Source organism: Anomaloglossus baeobatrachus, chromosome 3 (assembly GCF_048569485.1).
Source record: "Anomaloglossus baeobatrachus isolate aAnoBae1 chromosome 3, aAnoBae1.hap1, whole genome shotgun sequence".
In the NCBI taxonomy this organism is placed as follows: Eukaryota; Metazoa; Chordata; class Amphibia; order Anura; family Aromobatidae; genus Anomaloglossus; species Anomaloglossus baeobatrachus.
The window spans coordinates 115,770,637-115,783,221 of record NC_134355.1 but is presented as its reverse complement, the minus strand read 5'-3'; the positions used below and the strand labels follow the sequence as shown (position 1 = coordinate 115,783,221).

Genomic DNA, 12,585 nt, shown 5'->3' with positions numbered 1-12,585 from the left:
CTGACAGACTCGCGTCCGTCGTGACCACAGCCCAGGATGGGGGTAGGAATGATTTCCCCTTCGACAAAGAAGTGGGAAGAAGCCACCACTGAAGGGAGGCCTTGGCTGTCCGAGAAAGAGAGACGTTCCTGTCGAGGGACGTCGACTTCCTGTCCCATTTGCGGAGAATGTCCCATTGAAGTGGACGCAGATGAAACTGCGCAAATGGAACTGCCTCCATTGCTGCCACCATCTTCCCTAGGAAGTGCATGAGGCGCCTCAAGGGGTGCGACTGGGCTCGAAGGAGAGATTGCACCCCTGTCCGTAGTGAACGCTGTTTGTCCAGCGGAAGTTTCACTATCGCTGAGAGAGTATGAAACTCCATCCCGAGATATGTCAGCGATTGGGTCGGGTGTCAATTTTGAGTTTGGGAAATTGATGATCCACCCGAATCTCTGGAGAGTCTCCAGAGCAATGTTCAGGCTGTGTTGGCATGCCACCCGAGAGGGGGCCTTGACAAGGAGATCGTCTAAGTAAGGGATCACCGAGTGTCCCTGAGAGTGTAGGACTGCTACCACTGTTGCCATGACCTTGGTGAAGACCCGTGGGGCTGTCGCCAGGCCGAAAGGCAGCGCCACGAACTGAAGGTGTTCGTCCCCGATGGCGAAACGCAGGAAGCGCTGATGCTCTGGTGCAATCGGCACGTGGAGATAAGCATCCCTGATGTCGATTGATGCTAGGAAGTCTCCTTGGGACATCGAGGCGATGACGGAGCGGAGAGATTCCATCCGGAACCGCCTGGTTTTCACGTGTCTGTTGAGCAGTTTGAGGTCCAGAACGGGACGGAAAGATCCGTCCTTTTTTGGCACCACAAACAAGTTGGAGTAAAAACCGTGACCCCATTGCTGAAGGGGAACAGGGATCACCACTCCTTCTGCCTTCAGAGTGCTCACCGCCTGAAGAAGAGCATCGGCTCGCTCGGGGGGCGGAGATGTTCTGAAGAAACGAGTCGGAGGACGAGAGCGGAACTCTATCCTGTAACCGTGAGACAGAATGTCTCTCACCCATCGGTCTTGGACATGTGGCAACCAGGCGTCGCAAAAGCGGGAGAGCCTGCCACCGACCGAGGATGCGGTTTGGGGAGGCCGAAAGTCATGAGGAGGCCGCTTTGGGAGCGGTTCCTCCGGCGGTCTTTTTAGGACGTGACTTAGACCGCCATGAATCAGAGTTCCTCTGACCCTTCTGTGGCCTGTTGGGACGAGGAGAATTGAGACCTGGCTGAGGGCCGAAAGGACCGAAACCTCGATTGTACCTTCCGTTGTTGAGGTCTGTTTGGTTTGGACTGGGGTAAGGACGAGTCCTTTCCCTTGGATTGTTTAATGATTTCATCCAATTGCTCGCCAAACAGGCGGTCGCCAGAAAATGGCAAACCGGTTAAGAACTTTTTGGAAGCAGAGTCTGCCTTCCATTCACGTAGCCACATGGCCCTGCGGACTGCCACCGAATTGGCGGATGCTACCGCCGTACGGCTCGCAGAGTCCAGGACAGCATTCATGGCGTAGGACGCAAACGCCGACGCCTGAGAGGTTAAGGACACAACCTGCGGAGTAGAGGCACGTGTGACTGCATTAATCTCAGACTGACAAGCTGAGATAGCTTGGAGTGCCCATAGGGCTGCGAATGCCGGAGCAAAGGACGCGCCGATAGCTTCATAGATGGATTTCATCAGGAGCTCTATCTGCCTGTCAGTGGCATCCTTGAGTGATGCACCGTCTGCCACTGCAACTATGGATCTAGCCGCCAGTCTAGAGATTGGAGGATCCACCTTGGGACACTGAGCCCAACCCTTGACTACGTCAGGGGGGAAGGGATAACATGTGTCATTAAGGCGCTTAGTAAAGCGCTTATCTGGAAAAGCTCGGTGTTTCTGGACTGTATCTCTGAAGTCGGAGTGATCAAGAAACGCACTCCGTGTACGTTTGGGAAACCTAAAATGGAATTTCTCCTGCTGAGAAGCTGACTCCTCAATCTGAGGAGTTAGAGGAGAAAGATCCAACACCTGATTGATGGACGCTATAAGGTCGTTTACTATGGCGTCCCCTTCAGGTGTATCAAGGTTGAGAGCGGCGTCAGAATCAGAGCCCTGATCTGCCACCTCCGCTTCATCCTCCAGAGAGTCTTCATGCTGAGACCCTGAACACTGTGATGAGGTCGAGGGAATCTCCCGGCGAGCCCGTTTAGCCGGTCTGGGACTGCGGTCCGTGTCGGAGTCCTCACCGTGGGACCTATGAGTCGCCCCAGGAGCACTTTGCTGCGCCGACCGAGGGGGGTCTGAGGGAAAAGGTTCAACAGTGCCCGGGGCCTGTGTTACAGGTCTGGACTGCAAAGCTTCTAGTATCTTAGCAGACCATTTATCCATAGACTCAGAAAGTTTGTCAGCGAATACTGCAAACTCTGTCCCTGTCACCTGGACAGTGGCAGCAGGTGGTTCCACCTGGGCCGAGGGTCCCACCAGTGGCAGAGGCTCCGGCTGAGTGAGTGTCACAGGGGCCGAGCATTGCACACAATGAGGGTAGGTGGAACCTGCAGGTAGCATAGCCGCACATGAGGTACAGGTTGCAAAGTAAGCCTGTGCCTTGGCACCCTTGCTTTTTGCGGACGACATGCTGTTGTCTCCTCTTAGAGCAATCAGAGAGGGTATATAGCCAAAGCAATAGTGCGGCCGTACAGAGTAAATGTATACAATATAAGCATATAAATATACACTTCGGCACCCAGGGGGGCAAGCACCTAGTAACAGGTGCGGCTTACCGACCGCCCCCAGCGTTTGTGTGACCACCAGATTCCCTGCCTGGGCCTCCCAGAGCTGTGGAGCTCGTCTCAGAAGTTCTCCAGCGTCAGAAGTGCTGATAGGAATGGCTGCCAGCGTTCTGAGAGGAGGAGGGAGCCGTGGGCGTGCCTTAGAAAGTGCGGGAATCTGGTGCCCCACGGTGCTCAGTGAGGGGGGAGGAGGATACTAAGTATGCTCCAGCCCTCAGCGCTGACGTCCAGTGCAGTGTCCCGCCCTTACCCCTGACTGGCAGGCCCGGGGGCGGGAATATGCGGTACTAGGCCGCAAAAGCCGGGGACTAAAGTTATAAGCGCGGCCGGCAAACAAGCGCGGTCAGCGCGGTAGTCCCGGCGCACAAACACAACCAGCAGCTGCTGCAGCGTCCATTAGACAGGCGCTCTATGCGCCGTCCCCAAGGGGACACAGAGTACCTCAGAGGAGCAGGGCCTGTCCCTGACGATACCCGGTCTCCTGTCCAGCAGATTCCCCCAGGGGCTGCGGAGGGAGCACGGTCCCAGTGCCTGGTGACCGGTTAGGATCCCACTTCACCCAGAGCCCCTAAGGGATGGGGAAGGAAAACAGCATGTGGCTCCAGCCTTTGTACCCGCAATGGGTACCTCAACCTTAACAGCACCGCCGACCAGAGTGGGGTGAGAAGGGAGCATGCCGGGGGCCCTGTTATGGGCCCTCTTTTCTTCCATCCGATATAGTCAGCAGCTGCTGCTGACTAAATTGTGGAGCTTGCGTGCATGTGTGCCTCCTTCAACACAAAGCATAAAAACTGAGGAGCCCGTGATGCACGGGGGGGTGTATAGGCAGAGGGGAGGGGGTTACACTTTTTAAAGTGTAATACTTTGTGTGGCCTCCGGAGGCAGAAGCTATACACCCAATTGTCAAAAAACAATTGTCTGGGTCTCCCAATGGAGCGACAAAGAAATCACATATTTTAATTTTGGTATTTGCCTCTTTGGTCTGTATCCAGACCTCAGTTGGTGGTATTGTATCAGAAGGAGGTGGTATCACACCATTATTTGTGCTAGGACATTGGTATTATATGGCTGCAATACATAGTACAGGCTCAGCTGGAAGTCAGTGCAGGGTGATATAGGATACCTTACAGGGAGTACAGAATGATAAAGAGTTCATGCATCTGAGCTCCTAGTGCGGGGAAAAAAACCATCAGGTACTTGCCTCACATATACATGAGCCTCAGAACAGTGGAGTGATTATCGGTAATTCTGCTTCTATACATTTCCTCGGATTATTGGAAGCAGAGAGACCCCATATGGAACATTCTTAAAAGGTTATTCCCGTGTCCTTTTGTAAGAAGAATTGCAAAATGCTTGTAAAAATCATTATTACTTACCGGTAATGGTTTTAACAGACCCACAACAGCGCCACTACTTCTGGTGGCGCTGTCGTGGCGACGGGAAAAATCATGATGACTTACTGGTAATGTTTTTTTCCAGAGCCACGACAGCACCACCTGAAGTAGTGGCGCTATCGTGGCGACAGGAAAAAGAAACTATGCAATTCATTTTTTGTTTAAAAAAAAAAAAAAAAAATCCTCTTTGCTCTCAAGTATGGGGAGAATTTTTAATTTTGTTTGTTGCCTTGGTTACCAGCCACCGCTACAGTATAGTTCCACTGGTAGAACATGCACAGTGCATACAATTCTGCAATCGAGCTTCAAAGCGCTGCTCTAAAGCTAGCCGGGTCACTGTTTGCTCCTGATCACGGACAGTTTTCAGCGCAATTACTCTTTTCCAATGCTACACAAGAAAAGCAGCCTCATATTAGCAGCGTACAGATCATGGCTCTGATGTAACAATGCTGCAGGTCTGAAACTGTCAATCAGGAGTGTAGAGCCCCCAACAAACAAAGTCAGAACGTTAGGAAGGGGGTGCTCTCCGACATGAGAAGATGTGACAACCACTTTAAGCCAAACCACACCAGTACTTGCCTTTCTCTTTCTTAATTTGTAGTCATTGAGCTCCTCTTCATCGGTGATCTTCTGCTTGGGAGGAGGCGGCAGTAACTCAAGTTCTCTCTCCTTGGCTTCTCTAAGCAATTGCTCCGCTGTTATCTGCACTTCAGCCGGGGCTTTATTTTTTACCTATGAAGACAATGGATGTGTTAACTGCATGACATATATACATGGTGTGTATAGTACCTGACACTGGCTATTGTTATCACATTACTGTCAGAAGGACTACAAGTAACAGCTGAGGATCTCAATATACAATCATCTTACACACAAAAGAAACAAGCTTTCAAACACTGATAAAAATGGCTTATGGGACATTTAGGCTATGTGCACACGTTGCCTTCTTTGGTGACCACAAAGATGCAGCGTTTTTTGCTGCGTTTTACAACGCTTTTTCTAATGCATTGCATGGGTGAAAAACGCTGGCAAAGACGCAGAAAGAATTGACATGTTGCCTCTTTGTGGTCACCACAAAAATGCACCTAGAACAAAACTGCACTGTGCGGACAACAAAAAAGAAAACTCAGACTTTGCTGGGGAAGGAAAATAATGCGGTTTTAAGACCAAAAACGCACCCAAAAAATGCGCAAAAACGCAGTGAAAAATGCACTGTGCACACAGCCTTAGACTACATGCGCACACTGCAGCTTTTACTGCGTTTTTGGTGACGTATTGAGGTCACAAAGATGCACCCAAATACATGCATTTCCTTCTCTCAGCAAAGTCTGGGATTTCTATTTTGCTATGCGCACAGTGCATTTTTTTTGGCTGTGTTTTTGAAGACACAACCAAGATGAAGGAGATCAATTCTTTTTGCATTTTGGAGGACTGGTAGATGAATTCCCGCCGACTTGGGAAAATGGAGGGGCCCCCATGTCTTTATTTAATAAATAAATTAAAAAAAAAAAGCGTGTTCTCCCTTATTTTTCATAACCCGCCAAGGTACAGCAGACAGCTGAGGGATTCAGCCTGTAGTAGTTCTCATGCTGGACATGAAAAATGAGGGGGGGGGGGGACCCCATGTCTTTTTTTTTTAACCAAAAAATAAATTTAAAAAAAAATTGCTGGCCAAGCTAGCTATCGCTTTATCGAGCTATTCTGTTATTTCTGTTTTTTTCTATCAATTATCCTATCATATTTTGTTTCTCCTTAAAAAACGCGGCAAAAATGTCATGCATTTTTTGAGCCACAAGCTGCGTTTCTATGACCACAGGATAAAAAGATACACTCAGAAAAAGATGCAGCGTGTGCACAGTCTTATACATACAGACATCTGACCAATTTCTGTTCAATCAGATCAAAATTGCTGTGTGGAAAGGATTATTTCATCTGATTGAAATCTGTCAGAAAATGGATTGTATGCTAAAAGAAAACCAATCCAGTCTGCCAAACACAATGATTGCAGATTGTGAATAGATATCTGGAAGACAACGCCACTATCAGGGCCCCATACACATTAGATTGAGCCGACAGTGTAATGCTGGAGGGGGCCCAATATCCATGGCCCCCACCTGTCTGCTTTACTGTGTCTGGATATCAAAAAAGGGGGGCTGGAACCACACGTCTTTTTCTCCCCTGTATTTTGATATCCAGCTAGGGTAAAGCTTACAGGTGGGGTCTGCAGTTTTACCCTCGCTGGCTGTCAAAATATGGCAAGAGCCTATATCATTATTTTTTAATTACTTTTTACACTACTGTACAGCAAACTGACTGCAACCAATCACAGATGCAGCCACATGGTGGGAGGAGTGTATAGCAGTCTGCAACCAATCACAGACACTGACACAGAGGCTGGGCAGGGGAAGCAGTGAATATTTATGAATCTTCATTAGTGGGCCCAGAAGAGAGTCTGACTGTCGCGTGATCCTCCGGGAAACACGGCGTGTATAACTGTCTTGCTCTTACAACCATTTAAGGCCTCATTTACACGTCTGTGCAAAACACACACATTTTGCACAGTCCATGGTGTAGGTGCGTATGTGTGCTGTCAGTGTGCTCTGTGTGACATCCGCATAGCACACTGACAGCATGAACTTTTATACTCACCTGCCCATGGTGCTGCTGTGTCTGGCGCTGCTGCAGCTTCCGGTCCTTGGTGCAGTGATGCGATGAGCGGGGGTCGGAAGTGACAGCAGCGTCAAAAGACAGCAGTTCTCTAGAAGGTGAGTATAGGAAATCATTTTATTTCACAGACACGTGGTTTTCTCTGGTACATGTCACACGGAGCACATCAGTGTGCGGTCTGTGTGACACCCGTGTTGCCAGAGACATGTATCCATGTGGAGCATATGGACACCCGGTCTGCAGGTGTGCGCAAACCCATTGATTTTAATGGGTCTACGTGTGTCAGTGTCTCTGGTCTGTGTGAAAACGGTCGTGTGAAGGAGGCCTAACTTCCATTTGTAGCCCCCTAGACCTTACTACAGCCATTTTACACCCCTGAACGTCTCATCCCCATTGACTTGTATGGGGTTTGTGGTTCATTCACATTCAGCGTCAGGTTCGCTCGCCACATCTAATTTTTCTGCGGTCACACCCGGCCCCTCGCTGCAGTCTATTCTGTTGTTGTCATTATTGACTTTTGTTGTTAAACCTGTAAAAAACAGAAAAGACAGTGCAGAAGAAGAAACCATCTTCTGCACGGCGTCTCATGCTGGGACTTCTGGTGCCACAGCCAGCACTATTAACCCCTCCCTGCCCTCTATAGCAGCCTGCTGAGTGTAGAAGGCTCCGCACAGCTGCAGGCCTCACCACCCGCTCCCCCCACACACCTTGGCCACTTTCGGGATCCTCTGCTTGCCCGCCGCTGTGGAAGCCATGGTGCCTGCTACTCAGCGCGGAACCTCCGGGAACACACACACGGGAACTTTACGAAATCACGTATAGCCGAACGTGATGACGTCAGAACGTAACCTTACAGCCTCCTCCAATGATGGTCTCACAAACACTAGAGGCAGAAGTGTTCCCTGACTGCTTTCTCTTGGCTATAGTGTAGAACCCATATCTCCGAGAAAATGGCCGCCAGCCCTGGGTTATTTTCAAGTTTTCGCCATGTTCTTGGAGACCAAAGTACAGCGGGTGTTACACAGTGACGAGAGGCTGGTGACGTCAGGCCCCTGAGTTTCTATAGCAACCAAACAGCGCGTCCTGTCCAGTATCGCTAGGAACCGGACCACATCGCTTTGGTCTCCGGGGTGAGGAGCAGGTGACAGGTGAGCTCGGCCCCGGGTGTGTCCTGCTGCTGACTGCTAGTGTGCCGCATTGCTGGGACTTGTTGTTCCTCCTGACAGCCTTGTAGTCTTCTATGGTGACACTATGGAATGGCAGATAACAATGTATGGGCTTTCATACAGTTCTCCAGCAGTGCCCGAGCTTCTCCTGTGTGCAGAGCTCTGCCCTGTACACTCACTATACAGACTGCTGCCTGCATATTACAGCAGAGGGTCTGACACCATCAGAGGTTTTAGCTTTAGCAATGTAGCAGAGCTGAGAAAGCTGTCCCCGCCCACACCTGGCTCTGTATGTACTATAGAAAGTGAGCTGCTAATCACAGCAGGGGGCGGAGTCGGACGAGTGCCTGCATCAGCTAGTCACAGCAATGATAAGGTGCTAGTGATAAAACACTCAGTTTAGGTAAACTGCAGCACACAGCCTGATGTGTAATACATTGCTGAATTCTGTGTGTTTACCCCTACATCATGCTGTACTCAGATTACATAGCAAAAACTTGCTGACAGATTCCCTATAAAGGGGGTTAACTAGGACCTGGACAAACCATTTCAAATGACGTTGTCCCCTTGTAAAATAAGAACACCTCATGCTCATTCCTGCATCGGCGCTGTTCCAGTGACGTCAGTGCTGGGTCTCCCAGGCTTTGTGTGACGTTATCTTTCTTTTAAAGCCTGAGATCGTGCTTTCATCACCATAATGCCCTGAATATTTTAACAATGCCACATAAAAAATCAGTACACAAGGACATGGTCTATGGTAGCCCACTCCGAAAGGAAGAAGGCCCCAATAAACCATTCCCTATCCCTCCAAGTAGTGGCTCCTCTTCACCAAAGCTCAGGGAAAGCACAAAGTGTGCTCTCAGCATCCCCCCGAGCTGCCACCCAAGTGACACCAGAGCCACCCTAGAATGGCTGCTCCTGAAGGGGTAAGCAGAAATTTGATGGCCAAACACTCCCCCTTCCCCCCCAAACCCTTCAGGAGGAAACCCATAAGGGAACCTTATCCTGAGAAGGCCTTGATGCAAAAAGGGACACAGTGAAAAACAAAAGTAATAGTGATACGGTAGCTATTTATGGTATAAAACTGACCGGACCTCCCGATGTAAAAAACACCTATCCTTGCCGGAAGGCCTGAATTAAAGGTGTGCCCTCAGAAGGCGTGACAGAGAAGTGCTGTGCCAATGTGTCATAGAACTCAGTGGGTTCCCCACGCCTGATGAGTACTCCTGGGGTACTGTGCACCTCGGGCTCTCACAGTAGCCCGACCAAGGCCAGGGTCTCCACCGGATGACTATATAAGCCACCCAGCGTACTGATGATCTATGAGCATGGCTTTGCACGTCCCATTTTATCAGTCACAATAGTGGAGGGGAGCCAGAGCACCGCTTCTGACATGCTGGCATCCATGGCTCATCTTATGATTAGCCGGCCTGGCATGATGTCATCACTACTACATGACTCACATGTGGCACTGCATCAGGTTGGCTAATAAAAGAAGAATCACTGACGCCAATAGGTAAGAAGTGGTTTTCCCTATTCCCATACTGTGGTCACAAATCACGGTCATGGCTGATGGAATGGGACGTGTGAATTAATTTGTGCCAACTTTAGTGATGTTGCAGTATGTAGTAAAATAATCATAAGCTTTTCAAAAATAGCCCTAATGGAGCGGCACATTCTGAGTTTACGGCACGTTGTTGCTTTGTTCCTCCCTGTATAAATAAAGGTTGCCCAGTGTGAGCCGGAACAAAGTATTGTACAGAGATTTTAGCAAGAACTGTTCATGGCATTGATGTAACATGTACATTTATAGGATATCACCCAATGTCTTGCCAATCTATGCATTGAGTCATGTTTCCAGGCGCCTTGCGATATTCCTATACCTGAGAAGTTTGCTACTTCCTGCCATGATTTCATCATTAAACTGCATTTGCCAGTATTCCTTTATGTGTGAAGTGATCTAGTGTTGTATGCTGCCTCCATAAAACCATCTAGTAGGTTTATTATTCATGCTTTGATCATGTATCTCTTGTCCTTTGTTCTTTCAGTTCCATTTTACAGCTTTCCTCCTTCCATAATGATTATCCTGACCTCAGAAAGTGGCACAACTACAGTAGTGACTGTCAGAAGGACAGAGTCCCAAGATGTCCAGGGCATCTCCAAACTCAAGACGTCCATCACTCAGCGACTATTTGGAAATGTGAATGTTATATATCTGCTGTAAGTACACCCTAAGATCAGTGCACTCCAAGATAAGTGCACCCCTAAATAAGTACACCCCGCCATAAGTGCACTCCAAGTACACCCCAAGATAAGTGCACCCCAAGATATTAGTCGGCTTTTTCTGATCTTCCTTTTGTGTTGTCATTATGTCTCTCCAAAGAACTCCAGTCGGTTTTGCTTATGTCAGTGCAATCTACATGCTCTATCTATAAGGTCACACCATAGAAGAGGAGGTGCCAGTCCTGGAACCCCTCTAAAAGCAAGAACAGAGGGCCACTACAAAAACCAAACACATTTTTTTGCAGTGGCCCTAAATGTGTCATCATCCACAGTTTCCTCACAAATTAGTTTTCAATAGGGTTGTGTGAGATAATATAATAATAATATTTATTCATTTATATAGCGCTGTTAATTCCACAGCGCTTTACATACAATGGTAATCCCCATTGGGGCTCAAAATCTAGGTTCCCTATGAGTATGTTTTTGGAGAGTGGGAGGAAACCGGAGTACCCGGAGGAAACTCACGCAAACACAGGGAAAACATGCAAACTCCTTGCAGACGGTGTCCTTGAAAATGGCCATAAATGGGGATGACTTATATATAATTTAAATTGGGAGAGAAAAGGCGCAATAGGGTCTTACCCGATTTACTGGGTCAAAAATATAAAGAAGTGGTGCACTCACCTGATCGGGTTGTGCCAGTCACAACTCCTTTAGTAGCATAAGCGAGTGCCTAAGCGGTCCAGCAGCAGCCCTGTTGTACAAGTAGAACATAAAATTTGGAACTGGAGGAAAAACAAGTTTAGCGCCGCGCTTGAAGACCACGGACATCAGTGTTGAAACACAATTCTTTTATTTCATTTCATTCCTACGCGTTTCGGAGACCACAACTGCCTCCTTCTTCAGGGAAAAGAACTTATAGAAACCAAGGAGGAGCCTTTAAAAAGGGATGTACAGAAAAATATACTATACTACTTGAAAATATAATATATGCCCCGTTTCTATATGCTGTGATTCGCATATCATTTGCACTAGGTTATTAATGGTCTTTTGTAGCTAATCATGAGGCACTACTAAATCCCTCTGATAGTGTAATGGTTGTGAGATGGCCGGTCAACTTCACGGCCTCTCTACTCCGGGTTCGTGTCAAATATCACTATCAGTTGTATATCTGTTTCCTTCTTTTTTCTCCCGTTTTTCTTCCCCTTTTTTTCTCTTTTTTTTTTTTCCTCTTTCTTACACTAAATCGATTTTTTATGAAGGCTCCTCCTTGGTATCTGTAAGTTCTTTTTCCTGAAGAAGGAGGCAGTTGCGGTCTCCGAAACACGTAGGAATGAAATGAAATAAAAGAATTGTGTTTCAACACTGATGTCCGTGGTCTTCAAGCACGGCGCTAAACCTGTTTTTCCTCCAGTTCCAAATTTGATGTTCCACTTATATATAATTTGACATTTTCTCTGGCTGGTTATTATAGGGCCATAGACTATAATCATGAAAATCATGGAATAAATAACTTCCCACTGCAATTTTTACCTTCCAACTGTATCAGTGCTATATGTAGCCTAAGTGTGGCCTTACAAACTAGTTTAAAATTACTCTAAAGCCTGCTTTACACGTTGCAATTAGTTGTACAATCGCATTTGCGATGTGACACGCCCAGGTTGCATACGGGATCTTATGAGATTGCACGTAGGTCGTTCATTTGCTGTCACACGAGCGTTAGTAGTCTATGTTAAATTGATCAATTTTGTGTGCGATCCTTTAGATCATGTGTTCTGTGACGTATGCATTGGGCACCTTTTTTTTTTTTTTTTTTTTTTTTTTTTTTTATTTATTGACTTGCCAAGCGTGTGTAAGGCTTCTGCCACACTCACGTGAAATTCACGCACGTGCCGAGAGACACGTATTTTCCCTGCGTGTTGCGTGCAGGTAAGTACGTGTCTCTGGTACGTGCGGGACACGTGTGTTCTACGTGTGCTATCCGCGATAGCACACGTAGAACCGGTAATTATTATACTCACCTGGTCCTTCCTGATGTCCGCGCTGCTGTCCGTGGTGCTGATCCTCGGTCTCCAGCCCTCCCGTCTCCCCGCTGCTGCTGCTGCCAGGCATTGAAGTGAATATTCTATGAGAATAATGAGCGGCGGTCGGCAGCAAGAGGCAGCAGCGGCAGAGACAGGAGGGCTGGAGAAGGTGAGTTAATGTTTTTTTATTTTTCACTGACATGTGTGGTTTCTCCGGTGCGTGTCACACGGGACCGCATCCACACTACACCCGTGTGGTGCGGGTGCGGGCCGTGTGACACCCGTGCTGCGGGAGAAAACACTGACATGTCA

At 48.1% G+C, this 12,585-nt stretch overlaps 2 protein-coding genes across 5 annotated transcripts in view; one reads left to right on the top strand and one right to left on the bottom strand.

The window, feature by feature from the left end:
* The window catches only part of CRNKL1 (crooked neck pre-mRNA splicing factor 1), a 92,200-nt gene extending 84,516 nt beyond the window's left edge, over positions 1 to 7,684 (bottom strand). The window contains exons 1-2 of the mRNA XM_075339391.1: positions 7,568 to 7,684; positions 4,773 to 4,925 (exon numbers count right to left, since the gene is read on the bottom strand). Of these exons, the coding sequence (XP_075195506.1) occupies positions 4,773 to 4,925; positions 7,568 to 7,615 (201 nt within the window). The 5' untranslated portion in view covers positions 7,616 to 7,684. The remainder of the gene's footprint in view (positions 1 to 4,772; positions 4,926 to 7,567) is intronic.
* A 61-nt stretch (positions 7,685 to 7,745) lies between these two features.
* Positions 7,746 to 12,585, top strand: part of CFAP61 (cilia and flagella associated protein 61) — a 447,743-nt gene continuing 442,903 nt past the window's right edge. For 3 of the 4 annotated variants that reach the window (XM_075339390.1, XM_075339388.1, XM_075339387.1), the window contains exons 1-2: positions 7,747 to 8,008; positions 10,075 to 10,246. In XM_075339390.1, coding sequence (XP_075195505.1) covers positions 10,104 to 10,246 — 143 coding nt within the window. In that variant the 5' untranslated portion in view covers positions 7,747 to 8,008; positions 10,075 to 10,103. Of the gene's footprint in view, positions 8,009 to 10,074; positions 10,247 to 12,585 lie in introns of all 4 variants that reach the window. The other variant, XM_075339389.1, reaches the window with a different exon arrangement.